The following is a 17,170-nucleotide window of genomic DNA, read 5'->3' as shown; positions in this document are numbered from 1 at the left end:
GTGTAGGATTTATTAAATAATCTGCAGCAGGAAAGTTGGATATAATATAAAATTTCAAGAGATCTTCACTCAAGATCATTTATGTTGAGGACGACGCTCGCGGTTTGGCAAGTAACTTAAACTCTTTTTGCAAAGTCGCACCATAGTAACATACAGTAGGCTTAACGGAATTCTATTTTAACAAACAAAATAAGTCGTTTTGTAATGGTTGTTTATTTTATTTTTGTCAGTTAGATGTTCGATACACTAAGGTACAATCAAGGCTAATATGTCTTCGGGTAGTGAAAGGGAAGTCACTCTAGTTTTATTCCTGCCTAAATAGATCCAGATTTCCTGAGCAGTTAACTCTACGAGGGACCTAGGAGTCTTAATCATTTCATTGATGAGGTATGAGAAATATCGACAGATTGGCAGAGCTTGGATTGGTGTGACCAATAGATGATCATCTAAAAATATCTTCAGAGCTTCATGCAGGCACTGGTGCGACATACCACGGCACATGTACATCAGATCTGAAAGTTCATTTAAATAATGATCGTAGGAGTTGATCACCTCAAATTTGGTCAAGTATGGCAGGATGTTATCAAAGTAGACGTTGACCGCGAATTTTCCATTTCTTTTGTGGTCCGGGTTTGCCCCGAATCTCAAAAGTGCTTTAATGATGCCGCGATCTAAGCCCAGAAAATGCGCGACATTAGTGTAATCAAATAGCACCTCTTTCAAGATCGTTCTTTTAGATCGGTCGTGGTATTCAATTGCAGTTATAAATTTCTTCATGAACTGCTTTGACCATGAAGTTTTCTCAAAAAAACCCATCGAAGTCTTCGCGCATTCCAAAATACAGCTTATGGCGGATGAGTAGGATTTTCTTGTGAAGGATGAACCAGAACATTTGACGCCATCTTTCTCCGCTTTTTCTTCGCAGTAATGAGGATTTGCTTTAGCTTCTAGAAGCATGACAAGGCAGTCTATGTAATAGTAGATTTGCTTCACTGCAGTTATATTAAACGCGCAGGTTATGAGAGTGTACAAAGGAAAAGTTCGATTGATATTGTGGGCATTTACGTTTTCTTTACAGCTGATGAGAACACGGGTCATTTCTGGCAACATTTCGTAACGATAGTTAGAGATCAGACTCTGTGAGTACAGAACGTGGAATAGGTTCTCTCCGTCGAATAAAGTGTTTCTCTCCTTACCATTGACAGATAAAAGTGCTGTTAAACAATCTGGGTACATCTCCCTAATCGCAAGCAGCACAGCGCTTTGGTAGTCCCAGCGTGACATTTTCTTATCAACCAGCAACAGAATCGATTCAGGGCTTCTCGCTTTGGTGGCCAACGTCAGCGGTTCTTTGGTAGCTAACATTGGAGAGGTTTTTAAAATGACGTGCGTCAGAAGGTAAAGGACACAATCCATGTGCCCTTTCTCAGCTGCGAGAGTCAGCGGAGTCTTGTTCATGTACTTTTGGGCGTCATCTTCAATACGCTTACTGTGATGTTCTATTTTTAACACAAAGTCCTTCAGTTTCTTTTTTCCCCGAACACCGACTTCTATTCTACTAAATGAATTCATTTTGTGAGCATCTTTGACTTTCTGGCCGGTATTGCTTGGTGTTACATTAAGATTTGTCCCTGATCTTAAATCTTCATTTTCTGAAACTTTTTTCTTCGGCGGCTGTGGTTTGCCTTCAAATATATTATTGGGTTTTATTGTCTTGTTGTTTAAGATAGACGAGCCAGCTTTATCAAGATACATCCCAGAACTGTTCAATCTAGGACAGAACTGCAGCCTTGCCGGAACACCGGCTCCTTTCAAGACCCCTTCTTTGGATTGTGAAAATACGTTCCAATACACACTAATAAAATGTGGATTGTTTAAATGGGGTTTCTGACTATGTTTACCCCGAATTGTTCTGAATGTTCTGAGATTTTCTTCACTCGATCTAACAACGTGCTGTGTTTTGCTAGGTCTCTGAATCTTCACAGTTGCATCTGAGGTTCGTGTAGAAGTTTCGGTTGATGATTTCGCTGATACTGATTTAAAATTAACATCCTTGGCCGGTCTTTTCAACGACTTCTCTTTAACTTTTTTAAAATCGGATCCGCTATCCCAAAATTGTTCTAAATCATATTTTAATGTTTCTGTATTAAGCTCAGCGGAATCCGTGGACGATTTTATCTTATCCAATAAACTGCTTTTGATAAATCCGTCTCTTACTTTAAATCTACGCAGATACTCATCCGGAAGTTTAATAAATTGACTTGGGTTGGTAATTTTGAAAAAATCTCCTGGTCGATGTTGGAGGATAATTCGAAGACAATCTTTGTCTCCTAACAACGCAGCGACATGTGCATATGGGTTCTGATACGGTATGTGTGATTTGGGGAAGAACGACGTGTCGGATAGTAAGTAATGAATAATATCGTGTTTACTGTTCAATATGCAATGGTGAATCAGATTAAGATTGTGTTCATCTTTCCACTCACTCACATGGATTGCCAGTGAATCAGTTACCAAAGCCAAAGTTGCTTTGATGGATTTAACATTTGATGATGGATCTTCGTGAAGCTTCTCGGCTGTCTTTTGAAGTGTGCGGTGTAATTCATGGACGGAGCTGATGTAGGGAAGTCTGTCGTCTTTCTTGACTTTTCCTAACTGTTCTTTTTCTTCTCTTTTCTTTCTCAGAAAATAAGCCTGACTGAATGTTAGTCCTTCAACGTTTCCTGTTCCGTCCATTACAATAGATACTACAGTGGTACTAAACTACAGGTCTCAAGATGATACTCACTGAGATGAACTTTGAAATGATATGGTTTAGAATAAAACATGATTTTTGCGTCATGATGAATGTGATTGAATATCATGTTGTCAGCCTAAGTTATAGTTGGTGCACATATCCATTCCATGGACGCTATTTTCATACACATGTACTGGTGAACACTTAAACACCATCAGTGAACGCTATTTTTCATTTTAAAAAACGCGAATTGGTGTGCAACATATTCAGTAAGGTGTTTTATTTACGTAAAACGGTAATAATATTATGTAATTTAGAAAAACTCCCTGTTCGTTTTAATCCATATTGTCTTAATGCTTTGTAGGCTACATATAAAAAAAACGTTTCAGTCTCATATAAAAGCGCATCGTAAAGTTTAATTAAACTTATACTTTATAAGGATTTATGTATCTTTTTCATCCATTGGAATACGACACAACTTTGAATTTTTAAAAGTAAGGCCTCCCTACTATGCGTGGTAATTTTTAATGATAACGTAAATGTACCATTGATTATTGAACGATAACCATTTATTCGGACGCAATATATATATATATATATATATATATATATATATATATATATATATATATATATATATATATATATATATATATATATATATATATATATATATATATATATATATATATTAGCCATACTTAAGGACCCTGCGCAGAGAGGCCCATTAATATTAATGATGTGGCTGCCTGCCTGTATAAGCCAAGACTAAAAAAAATCGAATATATCTAGTTTTTGTGTGTGTGTGTGTGTGTGTAGTTCGCTCATTTTATTTCAACCAAATAAATTATAGGAATCCATTTCAAAAATCAAAATTAGCGGTATACTAAAACTACTGACCAGCTAAATTATCGAATAAATTTATGGCATTTGGCAAAACTTTATAATTTTAAATCGATATTCACGACTATTTTAAATGACATTAAATGTTTTGAAAAAAAAAATCATTGAGAAAACAAATGGGTAAAAAATTATTATTTTATTATTTGTGACATTCATGGAACGATGAAATGGAGGATCTCAGCAGGCAATGAGAGTGCTTTAGCTCGATTCTTATTCCTGCCTAAGCAAAGCCAAATGACGTGTGCTGCTATTTGTGTGAGAGGTCGCGGTGACCGGACCATCTCGTTAATGAGATGAGAAAAGTATCGGCAGACCGGCAAGGCTTGGATCGGTGTTGCCAGTAAATGGTCGTCGAGAAATATTTTCAGAGATTCGTTCAAACAGCGGTGTGTCATTCTCCGACATATGTACATCAGGTCTGTGAGTTCCTTTAAATAATGGTCATAAGAGTTGATCACTTCAAATTTGGTCAGATAAGGTAGAACATTATCGAAGTAGACGTTGACGGCATATTTTCCACCTTTGCGTTGGTCCGGGTTGGCACCGTAACGGAGGAGCGCTTTTAAGATAGTACGGTCTAAACCTAGGGCGAACGCAACTTTAGTGTATTCAAACAACACATCATTGAGAGCAGCTCTCTTTGTTTTGTCGTGAATTTCAATTGAAGTTATGAATTTCTTCATGAACATCTTCGCCAACAAAGGCTTTTCAAAGTAATCCAAAGAAGTCTTGGCAGATTCCAAAATACAGTTGATAGCAGATGTGTATGATTTCCTTGTGAAGGATAAACTGATATATTTAGCGCTGTCTCTCTCCGCCTTTTCTTCACTGTAATGAGGGTTGGCTTTAGCTTCAAGTAAGAGAATGAGGCACTCGATGTAATAGTAGATTTGCTTTATAGAAGACACATTAAAAGCGCACGTGATTAAGGTGTACATAGGGTAGGTTCTGGGAATGTTGTGGGCATTCACGTTTTCTTTACAGCTGATGAGAACACGGGTCATTTCTGGCATCATTTCATAACGATAGTTTGAGATCAGACTCTGTGAGTACAGAACATGGAATAGGTTCGCTCCGTCAAACAAAGAGTTCCTCTCTTTTCCGCTAACAGTTAAGAGCGCCGTTAAACAATCTGGGTACATCTCCCTAATCGCAAGCAGCACAGCGCTTTGGTAGTCCCAGCGTGACATTTTCTTATCAACCAGCAACAGAATAGATTCAGGGCTTCTCGCTTTGGTGGCCAACGTCAACGGTTCTTTGGTAGCTAACATTGGAGAATGTTTCAATATCACATTGTCGAGTATAAACCTGACGCAGTCTAGATGCCCTTTCTCAGCGGCAAGGGTAAGCGGGGTCTTGTTCATAAACTTTTGAGATTCATCTATATCGGTTTTATTCCGATGCTCTAAAGAAACTCTGAAATCTTTATACTTCTTTTTTCCTCTGACTCCTGCTTCTATTCTGGATGATCCAAAAAAACATTTCTGTTTCTGTGGTTCCCGGGTTGGTTGCGAAACGCGCTTTGATAGCATATTGATCCCGATTCTTGACTTAGACAAATCGTGTGTGCTTGATTTCTCCCTCTGTGGTTGCTGTTTGTCAATTTTAAAATTACGAATATTTACTTTTCGCGATTTATTAAACGAGCCGTCATTTTCTTTTTGAGAGCGTTGAAATCTGGCTTTATCCCCGTAACGGACGTCTAGAGGCTTGCCTGCCCCACCTATGATACCAGGGGGCTCGTCCCCAAAAACATCCCAAAAAACCGTGATTGCTTCGTGTCTTCTTGGTACCATTGCATGATCTCGAACTGCCCTTTCCTTTTCTTCCAATAATTTGTGTGAAAATTCGGGTCTATCATCAAACTCGAAGGCTTTGCTGCGCTTTTTTAAAGGTAAAACTGGTTTTGGTTGACTCTCCTTGCTTTGTGGCGACTTTTCAGGAACGGAGATTTTTGCTGACCTTAGTCCTGGGGATGATACGGTCGCTTTCTTCACCTGGGTGGATTTTTTCCAAGTTTTTTTCTGTGCCTCCTCTTCCAACATGTCTTCAACGTTAGCTAAATCTTGCAAACGTTCGCTCTCTGCGCTTGTCGTTAGAGATTTAATTTTCTCAATGAGGTTACTTTTCACTGCAGATTCTTTCACTTTGAACCGGCGCATGCTCTCCTTTGGAAGCTTGATCAAGTGGTTGTAATTTGAAATTTTGAAGAAGTCATTAGGCCGGTGCTGTAGAATCACGCGAAGACATTCCTTGTGGCCGACATAAGCAGCTACGTGAGCGTATGGATTCAAAAAAGGCGTGTGAGATTTGGGGAAGAAATGAGTTTCGGATAGCAAGTAGTTAATAATATCAGGTTTGTTGTTAAGTATACAGTGATGAAGAAGGTTTAAACTGTTGTGGTCTTTCCACAATGTGACTTGTTTTGCGTACGATTCAGTAACCATTGCTAAGGTAGCTTTAACATTTTTTATCCCCGAGGAAGGATCGTCGTTGAGAACTTGAACTAATTTATTCATTACCCGATCTAACTCTTCCACTGAACTGACGTAGGCACATCTTTCAACCTTTTTGTGCCTTCCACACTGTTCTTTTTCTTCTTTCTTTTTAAGCAGATAGTAAGCTTCTGCAAACTTGAGTGGCTCTTCCATCTCAAATATATGGACTGTTCTGGAATCAAAAGTTCTGCTCCAGTCACATAACAGCAGACGATTGGCTGACACGTTAAATGTTCAATTCGCCTTCGATTTCAAAAGTCGAGGAAAAACGACATTTTTATTTAATGTATAGCCCTCTGTGCTTCTCTGTGTGACAGTCGATTTCTTTCACAAATATTCCATAACACTTTTTTTTTGGAAGAGAAAGATTGCACCAGTATTAAACGGTGCTTGATCTATTTTTTAAAAATGCGCAATCATACTATTGATATTTACCACAGAACGATTTTAAAAACATAAACGTATAAAAATAGCTTTTGTATGTAGATTCTAGATCTAGATCTAGTAAAAAGTTGGCAAAAAAAAAACCCTTTTGGTCGAGATATCAAACCTTGATATCTCGACCAAAGGTTTTTTTTAAGCGCCAATTGGAATGGATAGTGCACCTTATGGGGTATTACCTAATAATAACAGTTGGGTATTTGATTGGAACCAGCAACGTTGGTAAGCCGAAACAAAAATTAGAGATCACTTATCGGTGAACAGAGGCGTAGCGACCTACCCGGCGTCCGGAAACAAACTTTCGATTAGCACCCCCCCTCAAACTTTCAATTTGTTTTACCAAGCCATAGAAAGGTAATCTTGCATCCTTTGACTCCACTGGAGGAGGGGGCACAGAAATAATCAAAATGATGATTGTGAAATATCCAAATTACAACAAAAAATATTGAATTTACTGTATTATTTACAACTTAAATTTTCGAATAAAAAATAAACTCGTCAATTTTGTTTCTAAAAGTCGTATTTATTTTCTACGAATGCCAGTGAGATATTTTTCGCTCATTTCAATGTCCAAGGGTCAGTAGCGCAGTTCGAACGTACGATTTTACACTAGGGTAAAATGAGAAGCTTCAGGCTGCTGGGCACGGGGAGTTTCTCAACCCGGTGCTTGTTGCGGTTAACCATCAACCATATCGCGTGGGACACAATCTGCTGCAGGGGTCTGGGAGAGCTGAGCAGGGCGTTAACCAGGCAAGAGAAATACCGGTAGATCGGCAGAGCTTGGAGTGGAACTTTCAGGAAATGATCGTCTAAAAAAATCCTGAATGACTCAGTTAAACAACGAGGTTTCATATGCTTACATAAATAAAGCAGGTCGTCTGTGTCTTGTTCGTAGCGATCATAGGACAGGATGACTTCAAATTTAGTTAAGTACGGAAACACCTGATCAAAGTACACGTTCACGGGATATTTTCCGTCGCGAACACAGTCTGGGTTGGCGCCATATCGTAGCAAGGTTCTAATTACCGAAACATCCAATCCCAACCGGTATGCCACAATTTCCAAGTACTGAAACAAAGCATCAGGCAACACGTATCGACTCGTTGCATCGTAGAGTTCAATAGTTGATATCAGTTTTTTTAAAAGAAACCTACACCATTGTGGTTTTTCGACAAAGCAAACTGATTCGATTGCGGAATCGAAGACACATTTAAGAGCAGACGAGAAGCATTTTCTTGCAACTGTTAAATTGTTTTTCGTCGCTCCTGGGAGTGCTTTGGTTTGCTCATCGTATTGTGGGTTAGCTTTTGCTTGCAGTAGCATTATCAGGCACTGAATGTAATAATAAATTCGGTTATCAATTGGTGTATGAAACATACAGTGTATGAGCGTGTACAGGGGGAAAGTACGCGGTATTCTGCAATAATTCACGTTTTCTTTGCAAATAATTAAAGCTCTGGTCATATCAGGCAGCATTTCGTATTTATAACCTTCGACTAAACTTTGGGAGAAAAGGATGTGAAAGAGGTTCATGCCGCCAAACAAAGCAGTACGCTCTTTCTTGGCGGTTTTGAGAAGGGCAATAAGACATTCAGGGTATTGTTCACGAATAGATGTTATGACCGCCTCGTTGTAGTCTGCTATGTCTACTTTTGTTTCAGCCATGAGGGTGGCTATACCTTCTGGACACCGAGATCTTGAGGCCAATGTCAGATAGCGACTTGAATCGGATTTACCACCATTCATCTTACGAAATAGCCAGTCTAGCAGTAGTATGACACACTCTTTGCGTTTGAACTCAGCAGCAACATGCAATGGCGTTTTATTTAACAGGTTTAGGATCTCCTGTGTGGAACTTTTTGCTTTTTCTATTTGAAAGTCCTTAAACTTAGCGAATTTGCGGACTCCAAATTCAACATTTGTCATTTGTACCGTCGGCAGTGTATTCCCAGAAGTGGTTGATTTATTGTTGCTCTTATTCGTTTTGACTACTGACGTTTCATGAAGCATTGTGTCAATATTATTGGCATGACTATTTCTGCTTATCACCGATGTTGAATTCGCGTGATTTATTGTAGGTAGGACATTTATAGACGCCGGAAGTCCTGCGCCATGAAGAACGCCTTCTGACGCACACGACCACCTGTCCCAGTTCACGTTGATGACGTGCTGGGTTTCTGTGTATTTTGAAGCTCCTTTAATTGATCTGATTGGACATTTACTAATCCATAAATTGGAATCTGTGCGCTGTTGAAAATACCCGCCTGTAGTATCTGAAAGTTTTAACCGTTGATGCATCAAATTTTTGACATTCCCCGGGGGAAACGATTTCCGAGAACCAGAATCACCAGACTGTGAAGACGCAGCAGATGTACTGGGTGAGGGGATTTTAGTTTTTGTTACCATACCAGGCTTATCTCTAACAGATGGCAGGGCTCCTGGAAGAAACTTCTTTTTATTATCAGTGAGCGGTTCTTCATTATCGTCTAGCTCATATGTTGCTAAGATATCCAAATCGCATTGACTGACTTTACTTACAGAGAATTTCCTAAATAGTTTCTCCGTGTTTATGTCAGTAAGAGGCTTGATGGTGGACAGAGATAGTTTTTTCAAGACAGAATCTGGCAGTTGGAACTGTTGGTTTTTGTCTATCACTTTATAATTATCTTCTGGTCGATGGTGTAGGATGACAGCTAGACACTTGTGGCACCCCATGAGCGAGGCCAGATGAGCGTACGGGTTAGTGGCAGGCCGGTATGTTTTTGGAAAGAATGATGTATGAGCCAGCACAAACGTGATCAGATTTGGTTTGTTCCATATAATAAGATGATGTAACAAATCCAGCTTTTTGCAACTCATCCATGAGGTCACGGCTTGGATGAACGACCCCACTACTTTACTGGCGAATGTTCGAATATCAGGAACAGTAATTTCCTCTTTCCCTTCTAAGTTACTTACAATATTCCTTAAAGCATGATCGAGTTCTTCGTAATTTTCAAAGTACACAACGTTGGTATTTTTCTTTTGTTTCCACGTAGAGGCTAGAGTTTCTTGTTCCTTGCGAATTTTGTACGCTTCAGCAAATGTAAGTCCGCTAAGCTTTAATTCAAGTGACATTTTTTTTTTTTGCGAAATTATTTTATTTTTATCTGATGTTTCATGGCTGGCTTATCCAAACTTTTGACTTTTTACGGCGCGTTCGATATCCTTAAAGCGCACTAGATCTAGTAGCTTTCTCATAAAATCGGCCCTTCCCGTTCCATTTCCGTTCGCACATGTGGGCCTACATTTTGATACAGATCTAGGCATTACCCACCAAGCTCTAATCAAACTATGCACATTATTCTTATACGAGCCGACCCGCGGCGTATCATACGCCGCTATTTAGTTGTTTTATTTTCTACTTTTCAGTAATCCTTAATTTGTGGATTCGACTGTACCAATACTGCCACTGAATATATTTGCTTTAAAACACTATCAGTATCTCGTTAAGGACGATAACCCCCACCCCCTCCCCCCCACCGTGAAAGCAGCCTCCTCTTAGTTACCTCTCCTAAGTTTAAAATCGTTTCAAACTAAATTATCTGCCCCTAATAGCCGTCACTAAAACCGGCTCTACGATTGTAAACATTTAGCGTGAACCACAGCTCACCAGACCATGTAGGGATGGGGGTGGTAGGGAGCGCGCTTACAGCTTGGTGTTTTCTAGGGTCTCCAAGAAGAGAATAATATATATTATTTTTATATAGATTTAGAGCCCGAACATCTAGAAATCTATTTTTTTAAAAACTATCTTCAGTTAATTTTAAGCTAAAGCTGCCGAGTTGGTCACAAATTTTCCTGACTTGGTTATTTTTTTTGGAGAGGATCGAAGTAGCTTTAGAGGGTAGTTGATGTAAGGCAGAGACAATTCTTGTCAACAGAGAGACTCGAAGAATGAAGTTCATGTTCATTGTGTCTAGGGTACCAACATTTTATAAATATAACATTGAATGTAGGGCAACATTTTTTACCGACCCTTAGACCCGTACATATTCCTGGCCCTAAAAGGACAAGATAAGCTCATGTCGAGTCGCCAAAGTAAGAAGACAAGACGTTTTGCACAATTGTCTAACGTCTGTGGCGTGCTACAGAGCTTAACTGATAGCTTAAAGGTCTCGAGTTTGGATCTCAAACTCGTGATTTAGGTTGTCCCTCAGTCCACCCACCTCTAGGTGTCTAACTTCTGTTAGTGAAAGTAAAGGCGGTTGGGCATAGTGCTGACCAAACTATTCATTTATATGCCGAGCTCAAGAAACATATAACTACTGTAATACTTTATCTGTTTATGGAGCTTAACGTCTGAAAGGTGAACTTCACTATGCTAAATGTACATTAAATAAACGCAAAACAAGAAGTGGGATGTGGCTAGGAAATTTAAACTGATATTAAACCTAATGTCATAGAATATTATGTGTAATGGAGGCTTTGAGAAGTTATCTCTAGTGTTTGGATGGAATGGAGGACACAGAAGTGTTACTACAGCAACACACAGCACGCTACACAGTATTCTCAATCATAACACATTTAGATTTTAAACCAGGAATAACAGTGTTGTAACAAGGAGTAACATAAAAAGTGCACCAAATAAGAATAAAAACAAATCTTTAAGTGTGATTGATTTATGTTTCAATTTTCACAACTGGTTTTGGTACAAAAAAAAAAACAACCAATTAAAAAGTTTAAAAAATTGTAAGAAATATTTAGTCATGGAAAAAATTAAACAAACTTGAACCTTTCTCACCCATTATCTTAACATATACTTATTAAAATATATGTCAATATGTAAATAAAACACAGCTGGTTTAACTTTTGAATAAAAGTAAGTAACACATTTTTTTTTTAAAACTCAAAAGGAAAATTATTATGTAATAAAAAGGAATGGCATTTTGGCAAGTAATAACAAAAAACAATAATTTTTTAATTGGCACAAATAAAATGCAACCATGTTATCCCAGGGAAATAAATTGTGTAGACTTGTACATGTCTTTCACTGACTAGGAAGATGAAAAATGCCAGAAAAAATGTCAATATCACACAATCAAATACAAATTCAGGTTTAAGAAGTAATACGAAGTACTTAGAAATAAATAGACAGAAGTTATGTCCCACTTATGTATTAACAGTTATTGAGAGTTCTACAAGTTCAATGGACTTTGTTGCCTGTATTGGCTAGTTGGCATTGGTCATGAGTCATCTTACTTAACCAAGAAATAAATATTCAGATTTTATATTTTAATATTTACGAGTTGAAACTTTGTGCTTGTAAGAACCCAAGAGAAGAGGTACCAAGAGATATATAACTGACTGAGGAGTTGTATCATAACATGTTTTGACATTGAATATTTAATTTGGACACAACTTTTCCAAATTAGACTGAAATACTAAAAAGAAAAACAAATATTACTACCATAATAACATGTATTAGTAAGTGGTAAAAAGAGAATACATATTTTGTGTCATTTGTATATAAACTTGAAACAGAATAAAAAAGTTTTTTGAGCAGAATATTTTTAAAATCATCATCAAATGATGATATAGATATGTAGAATTTTAGATTTTGTGAATGAAGATATTCTAAAATGAATCTGTGATAATCAGTGTAAATAAAACATTATATAAAATTGAACTTTAAAGAAAACCATTTGACAAGTAATTCATTCAGTTATCATTAAATTAGCAAATTGATAATCTCCATCTACATATTGGGTAAAAATTAGAACAAAAATTATCATTATATTTAAACTATTTAAAAATATACTTTTCTTGTTTAGACAATCATTATAAAAATCTGTCTCATTACACAACCATATGTTTTGATAATCTTTAAGATCACGCACATAATCTGCATGCAACATGCATTACCCTACAATACCTGTTAAATAAAAATTAATGTTGTTTTAAAAGGGTAAAACCATGTACACTAACATGTCAAAAAACAGATATCAGTGCACTCTAGTGATACATGTTGACTATGCGGTTTCTTTAAACTTCAAAACAATTTCCAGATCAGCTTTACATTGAAGAGTGACTTTCTACAGTCGCCAGTGGTGGTGATGACGAGTCTGGCAAAGGTGAGAGTGGGTGTATTAAATCAGATCTTGGTTCTGTAAGCCCACGGAAGCTTTGGCGGAAGCTCATGTAAGCAACAGTCAGCCCAATCAAAGACCCAACTAAAACATCTGAAAAGTACAAACAATAGATTGGTGCCACTTGTCTATTTGAGTCGTGAATGAAAGTATTTCATCCCTACAAATGTATCACAATAAGATACAAGTATTGTTTAAAACATTTTTATAAAAGGTTGTGTAGGAACTTTAAACTATTGTAAACCTCAATTAAAACATAAAATTACCTTGCCAGTGGTGGTGATAGTCACAGGTTCTAGAAGCTGCTACCAGTGTGGCACACAGTAGAGGAGCAATAAATGCACTTAATCGTAGACATGGAAAATGCCCCTTGGGATAGTTAAAAACTCTAAGGCTGCTTGCTATATATAATGAGAGATATGCCATGCATCCAAATGCAACTGAAATGTAAAATAAAAATGCATTGACCTTTCAGTATAAAGTTTCCAGCATAAAAATGAAGTATTACTTATTAAGTAAGCAGTCAGGAATAACAATTTTTACTAAGAAACATTGTTCAAGCAACTCACTTGTGGAATGACCACTAGGAAAGCTCTTGTAGCCTTGGTTAACTGAATCTTCATTTTGATCACACAGGGCCTGGGCTAAAACGTTAACGTCTGTTGGTGGATCTTTAAAGCATCGTGAAAAGAAATCAGGACGAGGCCTAAAAGGTTTTATATCTTTACAGTGCTCAGTTTGTTATACATATTTTAAAGACATTATTTATTTTGTCCTGTTAGGTTTTAACTAAACTTGTACTTACCTTCCTACTGTGATCTTTATTAGGTTTGTGATAACCAAAGAAAAATATGTTGACAAACTGACACCTACAAAAGAAAATGAAATACAGATCAAATGTTTAATTCAACAATAAATTAAACCTAATTAAAAGATTTAAATACACTACAAATCATAATTAATTACCAAGGGCTGCATTAAGTGCATGACTGATATTCCTGTTGTATTTATACAGAGAACCAATTACAATAATTGACAAAATCACGTTTGAAATCTGAAAATTATTTAAAAATAGAATTAAATAAATATATAGCTATAAATAAATGCTAAATAAAAATTGAGAATTCAAAATTTAAAAGGAACAAAAATAAATGTAAATGCTATCTCTAACTAGTGTGGTATTTACAATATAGAAGACTATATTAGAGTTAGAGCCTAAAAGGAGATAATACTTATCTTCATCAAAGATCTTTGTATGGTTCATGTTTGAAAAGAAAACTTTAAAGACTTAATTTACAATTTTTTTAAATAAAAAAGTTTAGGTTTAAGTAGAAGGATTTTTTAATAATAATGTGTGATTGCATATTTAATTAAGCCTTTATTTAACTTGTCAAACCTTTTATCTATGGAATTTTAACATGAAATTTTAGTTCAGTAAAATAAAATTCTAATTCACAGAAAACAAATGGTTTTAATTTTTCTATAGGGTCTATAGCCAACTGGCGTTGCCAGGAACGAGGGGGTGGAGGGTTATTGAAGAAATACATGATATAGAAAAAGTGTCCTTAAAGTTAAGTAAGTTATATAATGAGAACTACATATATGTTTCTGCATATTTTTATTTCATACAGAAAATAGTCCTTCAAATGAGTTTGCTTTTTCTAAAAAATTTTGGGCATAATACAAAAAATAGATCGGCTGATAACTTTCTCAACAGGAAGAAGGTGGATTTCCTTAAAACTCTTATTTATGACCTTCAAAGTTTTGAATGGGTGAAAGGGAAGGGGGGAGGGGTCGTCCATGCCCTACCTAACAAACCACTGCCTATACCTATGTGTGTAATAATTTGCTAATATAACCAGTCTGGGTTGTAACATACTTACTTGAAGTGTACTAAATTCAACATAACTGGCAGTTTGAGGATATTTATATAACCATGCTTCTTCAGGTTGAATGATTCTCCGATTAGCCTGTGCTTTGTCTGTAATTCTACAAAAAATATATAAACTACATAATTTAAGTTTCAGTACAATATTGATAAATTAAAATTATAGCACCATGTTCCATGATATTTTAAAATAGGACAAAGGGTTTCCAGATAAGTTGTAAAATAGTTTTATAAAAAGAATGGTTTTAGAAAATAATAAAATGAATCAATCATTGAGGGAAATTCTATACATAAACATTGAACTCAGAGGCTACCTCCGGGAATAGGCTATGGCACTAATGTATATACTACTAATCCCTAACCTAATTAGAGTAATTACTAACAAACAATACAATATCATATTATCTTTTAGATTCGTTTCTATTATTATCCTACTATATTATTAGCCTACTATATTAATAATGGGTAACTATATAATTATACTATGATATAGATATTAGCCCTGATATATCAGCATATCCAATTAGATACTTCTTAATCTTTATTCTACATACTCATTTTCTTCTGAGCCGAAGATTTTCTTCTGTTTGTTAGATGTCAAAGGACAAAGAGTAGCCTTAGGGGTCATCCATAAATGACGTCACACTCGTAGGGGGAAGGAGGGGTCCGTAATTTTGTGATGGTGTGAAGAGGGGAGGGGTGTTCAGATGGTGCGACATCACACTTTTGCATTATAAAAAAGCAATGTTAGAAAACGAATTTTAGACGGTATTTAGCGTTTTAGAAGATTTTGGAAAAATATCGATGTTTAAAAAAAAATTCTACTGCAATTTTAAGGGGGGGGGGGGGGGTTGTGGGCTGAGGTGTGACTTCATTTTAGGGGGGGGGGGGTCTGGCTTTTTTGTTACGATGTGTGACGGAGAGGAGGGGGGGTGGAGGTAAAAACCATCCAAAAAAGCGTGTTGTCATTTATGGACAAACCCTAAGTCTAATTTAAATTTAAAACTCTGTTAAGCAGTGTTTCTTCCAGACTTTTTTGTCCGGGGGGGGGGGGGGGGGGGCAGTAGACTTTCTTCAGGGGGGGGGGGGGGGGTGGACACTGTTAAAAGTATATATTTTCTATATAAATTATATAAATTTCATTTCGTTCGGGGGCGGTAGATTTTTTTCAAAGAGATGCCTGGAAGAAACTCTGCTGTTAAGACTTACTCTATTGTAATAACTGTAAGCCACTACACTACTTAGTAACAATAACATGCAGCAACTGAGTAACAACACTAAAAGAAAAGTGAAGACTAACTGTAACTTTACTTACTTAACAACTGTACATTAACCCTAGTTGACTTATGACTAACAATTGGAAATTATAAAGTATAGTATATAGTGAATAGTATATTGTACAGAGGTACTACAGAACTACAGTTGTGCACACTGAGTAGGCTACTAGTACTACAGATGAGTAGAGTACAGAACAGAGCAAACTCACAATAACTATTAAAAAATAAGGTAATCTATCGTTTTGGGTACGTAAAATCGCCCGCGGCTATTAATGTACGAAAAAGTTACCTCATTGTCAAGGCTTTAGTTAGTAGAAGTATATTGTGATATATTTGTGTCAAATATTATAGATAAATGAATAATAAACCTAAATCAATGGCTAAATAGATCTATATCAATATATGCCAGAAATTAACTTTAAACAGCAGTGTTTGCGAGCAAGATTTGCTATATAAACAGCAGCCATTTGTAAAATAGAGTGGCTTCCCCCTGTCTCGCGCTATATCCGCTATAAAAAAAAACTTAAACAAGATGGCTGCTATAAATTAGTAAATGAGCATGGTTGCATCTGTTGGAAACATCGCTAGTCTTCATTTATTACTGAAAAGTTTTAATTCAATTGTTTAAAAACAGGTACATAAATGAAACAAAGAAACATTTTTGTATTTTTTAAAACACAAATCCTCCTCAAAATGTGAAATAATTATTAAAATTTAAGGAGTCACCTGTTTTTCACATTACTAGTCGCGGGCGATTTTACGTACCCAAAACGATAGAATAGATTACCAAAAATAAATACTATTAAAATTAAAAACAAGTTGTTTTCAACAACTCTTCTTACAAAAATAATATGTAAACTGCTATTCTTAGAGCTATTTCAACTTCAAAATCTGGTCTGCTGTTTTTCCAAGATCTAAAGTTATTTTTCATAGAAGAAACAGATAATGGATGATAGCTATTGTGATCCATCGTTGCTAACTACTCAAGGAGATCTACGTGTATACTGGTAGATCTATATTTGCCTAATGTATTGTAAACTAGTAGGAAAACGGGCAACTTTCGATATTGCAAAGCAAACTTCTATGATCTTCAGTTTAGAAGTTGTAATACAAGCTGTCTCAGCTGTATGCCAGAATGAACAGAATTTCGAATTGGACTTATTAATTTAAAATTACTGCTCTTAACAAATCAATGATCTTTGTAAATATATTCTCTAAATCAAACGAAATCGTTAACTTAGTTTAAATGTAAATTTTTTATCATTAAGTACATATTGTTCTATTGTAATTGTTGGAGC

The 17,170-nt window shown here is 36.3% G+C and overlaps 4 protein-coding genes across 4 annotated transcripts; all 4 read right to left on the bottom strand.

Moving 5' to 3' along the window:
* Window positions 1-202: 202 nt before the first annotated feature.
* LOC131946556 (uncharacterized) lies at window positions 203-2,935 on the bottom strand. Its single transcript, XM_059307407.1, has one exon. The coding sequence runs from the start codon at window positions 2,734-2,736 to the stop codon at window positions 247-249; it is 2,490 nt and encodes an 829-aa protein (XP_059163390.1). The 5' UTR covers window positions 2,737-2,935; the 3' UTR covers window positions 203-246.
* Window positions 2,936-3,791: 856 nt separating this feature from the next.
* Window positions 3,792-6,463, bottom strand: LOC131946467 (uncharacterized). The gene has a single exon (XM_059307237.1). It carries the CDS (start codon window positions 6,289-6,291, stop codon window positions 3,793-3,795), a length of 2,499 nt encoding a protein of 832 aa, XP_059163220.1. The 5' UTR covers window positions 6,292-6,463; the 3' UTR covers window position 3,792.
* Window positions 6,464-7,092: 629 nt separating this feature from the next.
* On the bottom strand, window positions 7,093-9,770 carry LOC131946561 (uncharacterized). The gene has a single exon (XM_059307412.1). The coding sequence runs from the start codon at window positions 9,694-9,696 to the stop codon at window positions 7,189-7,191; it is 2,508 nt and encodes an 835-aa protein (XP_059163395.1). The 5' UTR covers window positions 9,697-9,770; the 3' UTR covers window positions 7,093-7,188.
* A 1,463-nt stretch (window positions 9,771-11,233) lies between these two features.
* LOC131946566 (phospholipid phosphatase 5) lies at window positions 11,234-16,938 on the bottom strand. The gene is made up of 7 exons (XM_059307420.1): window positions 16,715-16,938; window positions 14,591-14,696; window positions 13,674-13,761; window positions 13,513-13,576; window positions 13,277-13,413; window positions 12,974-13,147; window positions 11,234-12,800 (listed from the first exon to the last, which is right to left on the bottom strand). Exons 1-7 carry the CDS (start codon window positions 16,840-16,842, stop codon window positions 12,634-12,636), a joined length of 864 nt encoding a protein of 287 aa, XP_059163403.1. The 5' UTR covers window positions 16,843-16,938; the 3' UTR covers window positions 11,234-12,633.
* Window positions 16,939-17,170: the final 232 nt, after the last annotated feature.

Source organism: Physella acuta, unplaced genomic scaffold (assembly GCF_028476545.2).
Source record: "Physella acuta isolate Inbredline_101_S28 unplaced genomic scaffold, ASM2847654v3 ptg000562l, whole genome shotgun sequence".
Taxonomy (NCBI): domain Eukaryota; kingdom Metazoa; phylum Mollusca; class Gastropoda; family Physidae; genus Physella; species Physella acuta.
The sequence above is the reverse complement of the archived record's forward strand: the minus strand, read 5'-3'. Positions and strand labels throughout refer to the sequence as shown.

Coding starts and splice junctions, on each gene's coding strand:
- LOC131946556 (XM_059307407.1), bottom strand. CDS start 2,736: ATGGACGGAACAGGAAACGTTGAAGGACTAACATTCAGTCAGGCTTAT.
- LOC131946467 (XM_059307237.1), bottom strand. CDS start 6,291: ATGGAAGAGCCACTCAAGTTTGCAGAAGCTTACTATCTGCTTAAAAAG.
- LOC131946561 (XM_059307412.1), bottom strand. CDS start 9,696: ATGTCACTTGAATTAAAGCTTAGCGGACTTACATTTGCTGAAGCGTAC.
- LOC131946566 (XM_059307420.1), bottom strand. CDS start 16,842: ATGGATCACAATAGCTATCATCCATTATCTGTTTCTTCTATGAAAAAT. Junction 14,697..16,714: donor GCAGTTTACATATTATTTTT/GTAAGAAGAGTT, acceptor TATTTTTTGTAG/AATTACAGACAAAGCACAGG. Junction 13,414..13,512: donor ATAAAGATCACAGTAGGAAG/GTAAGTACAAGT, acceptor AAAACCTTTTAG/GCCTCGTCCTGATTTCTTTT.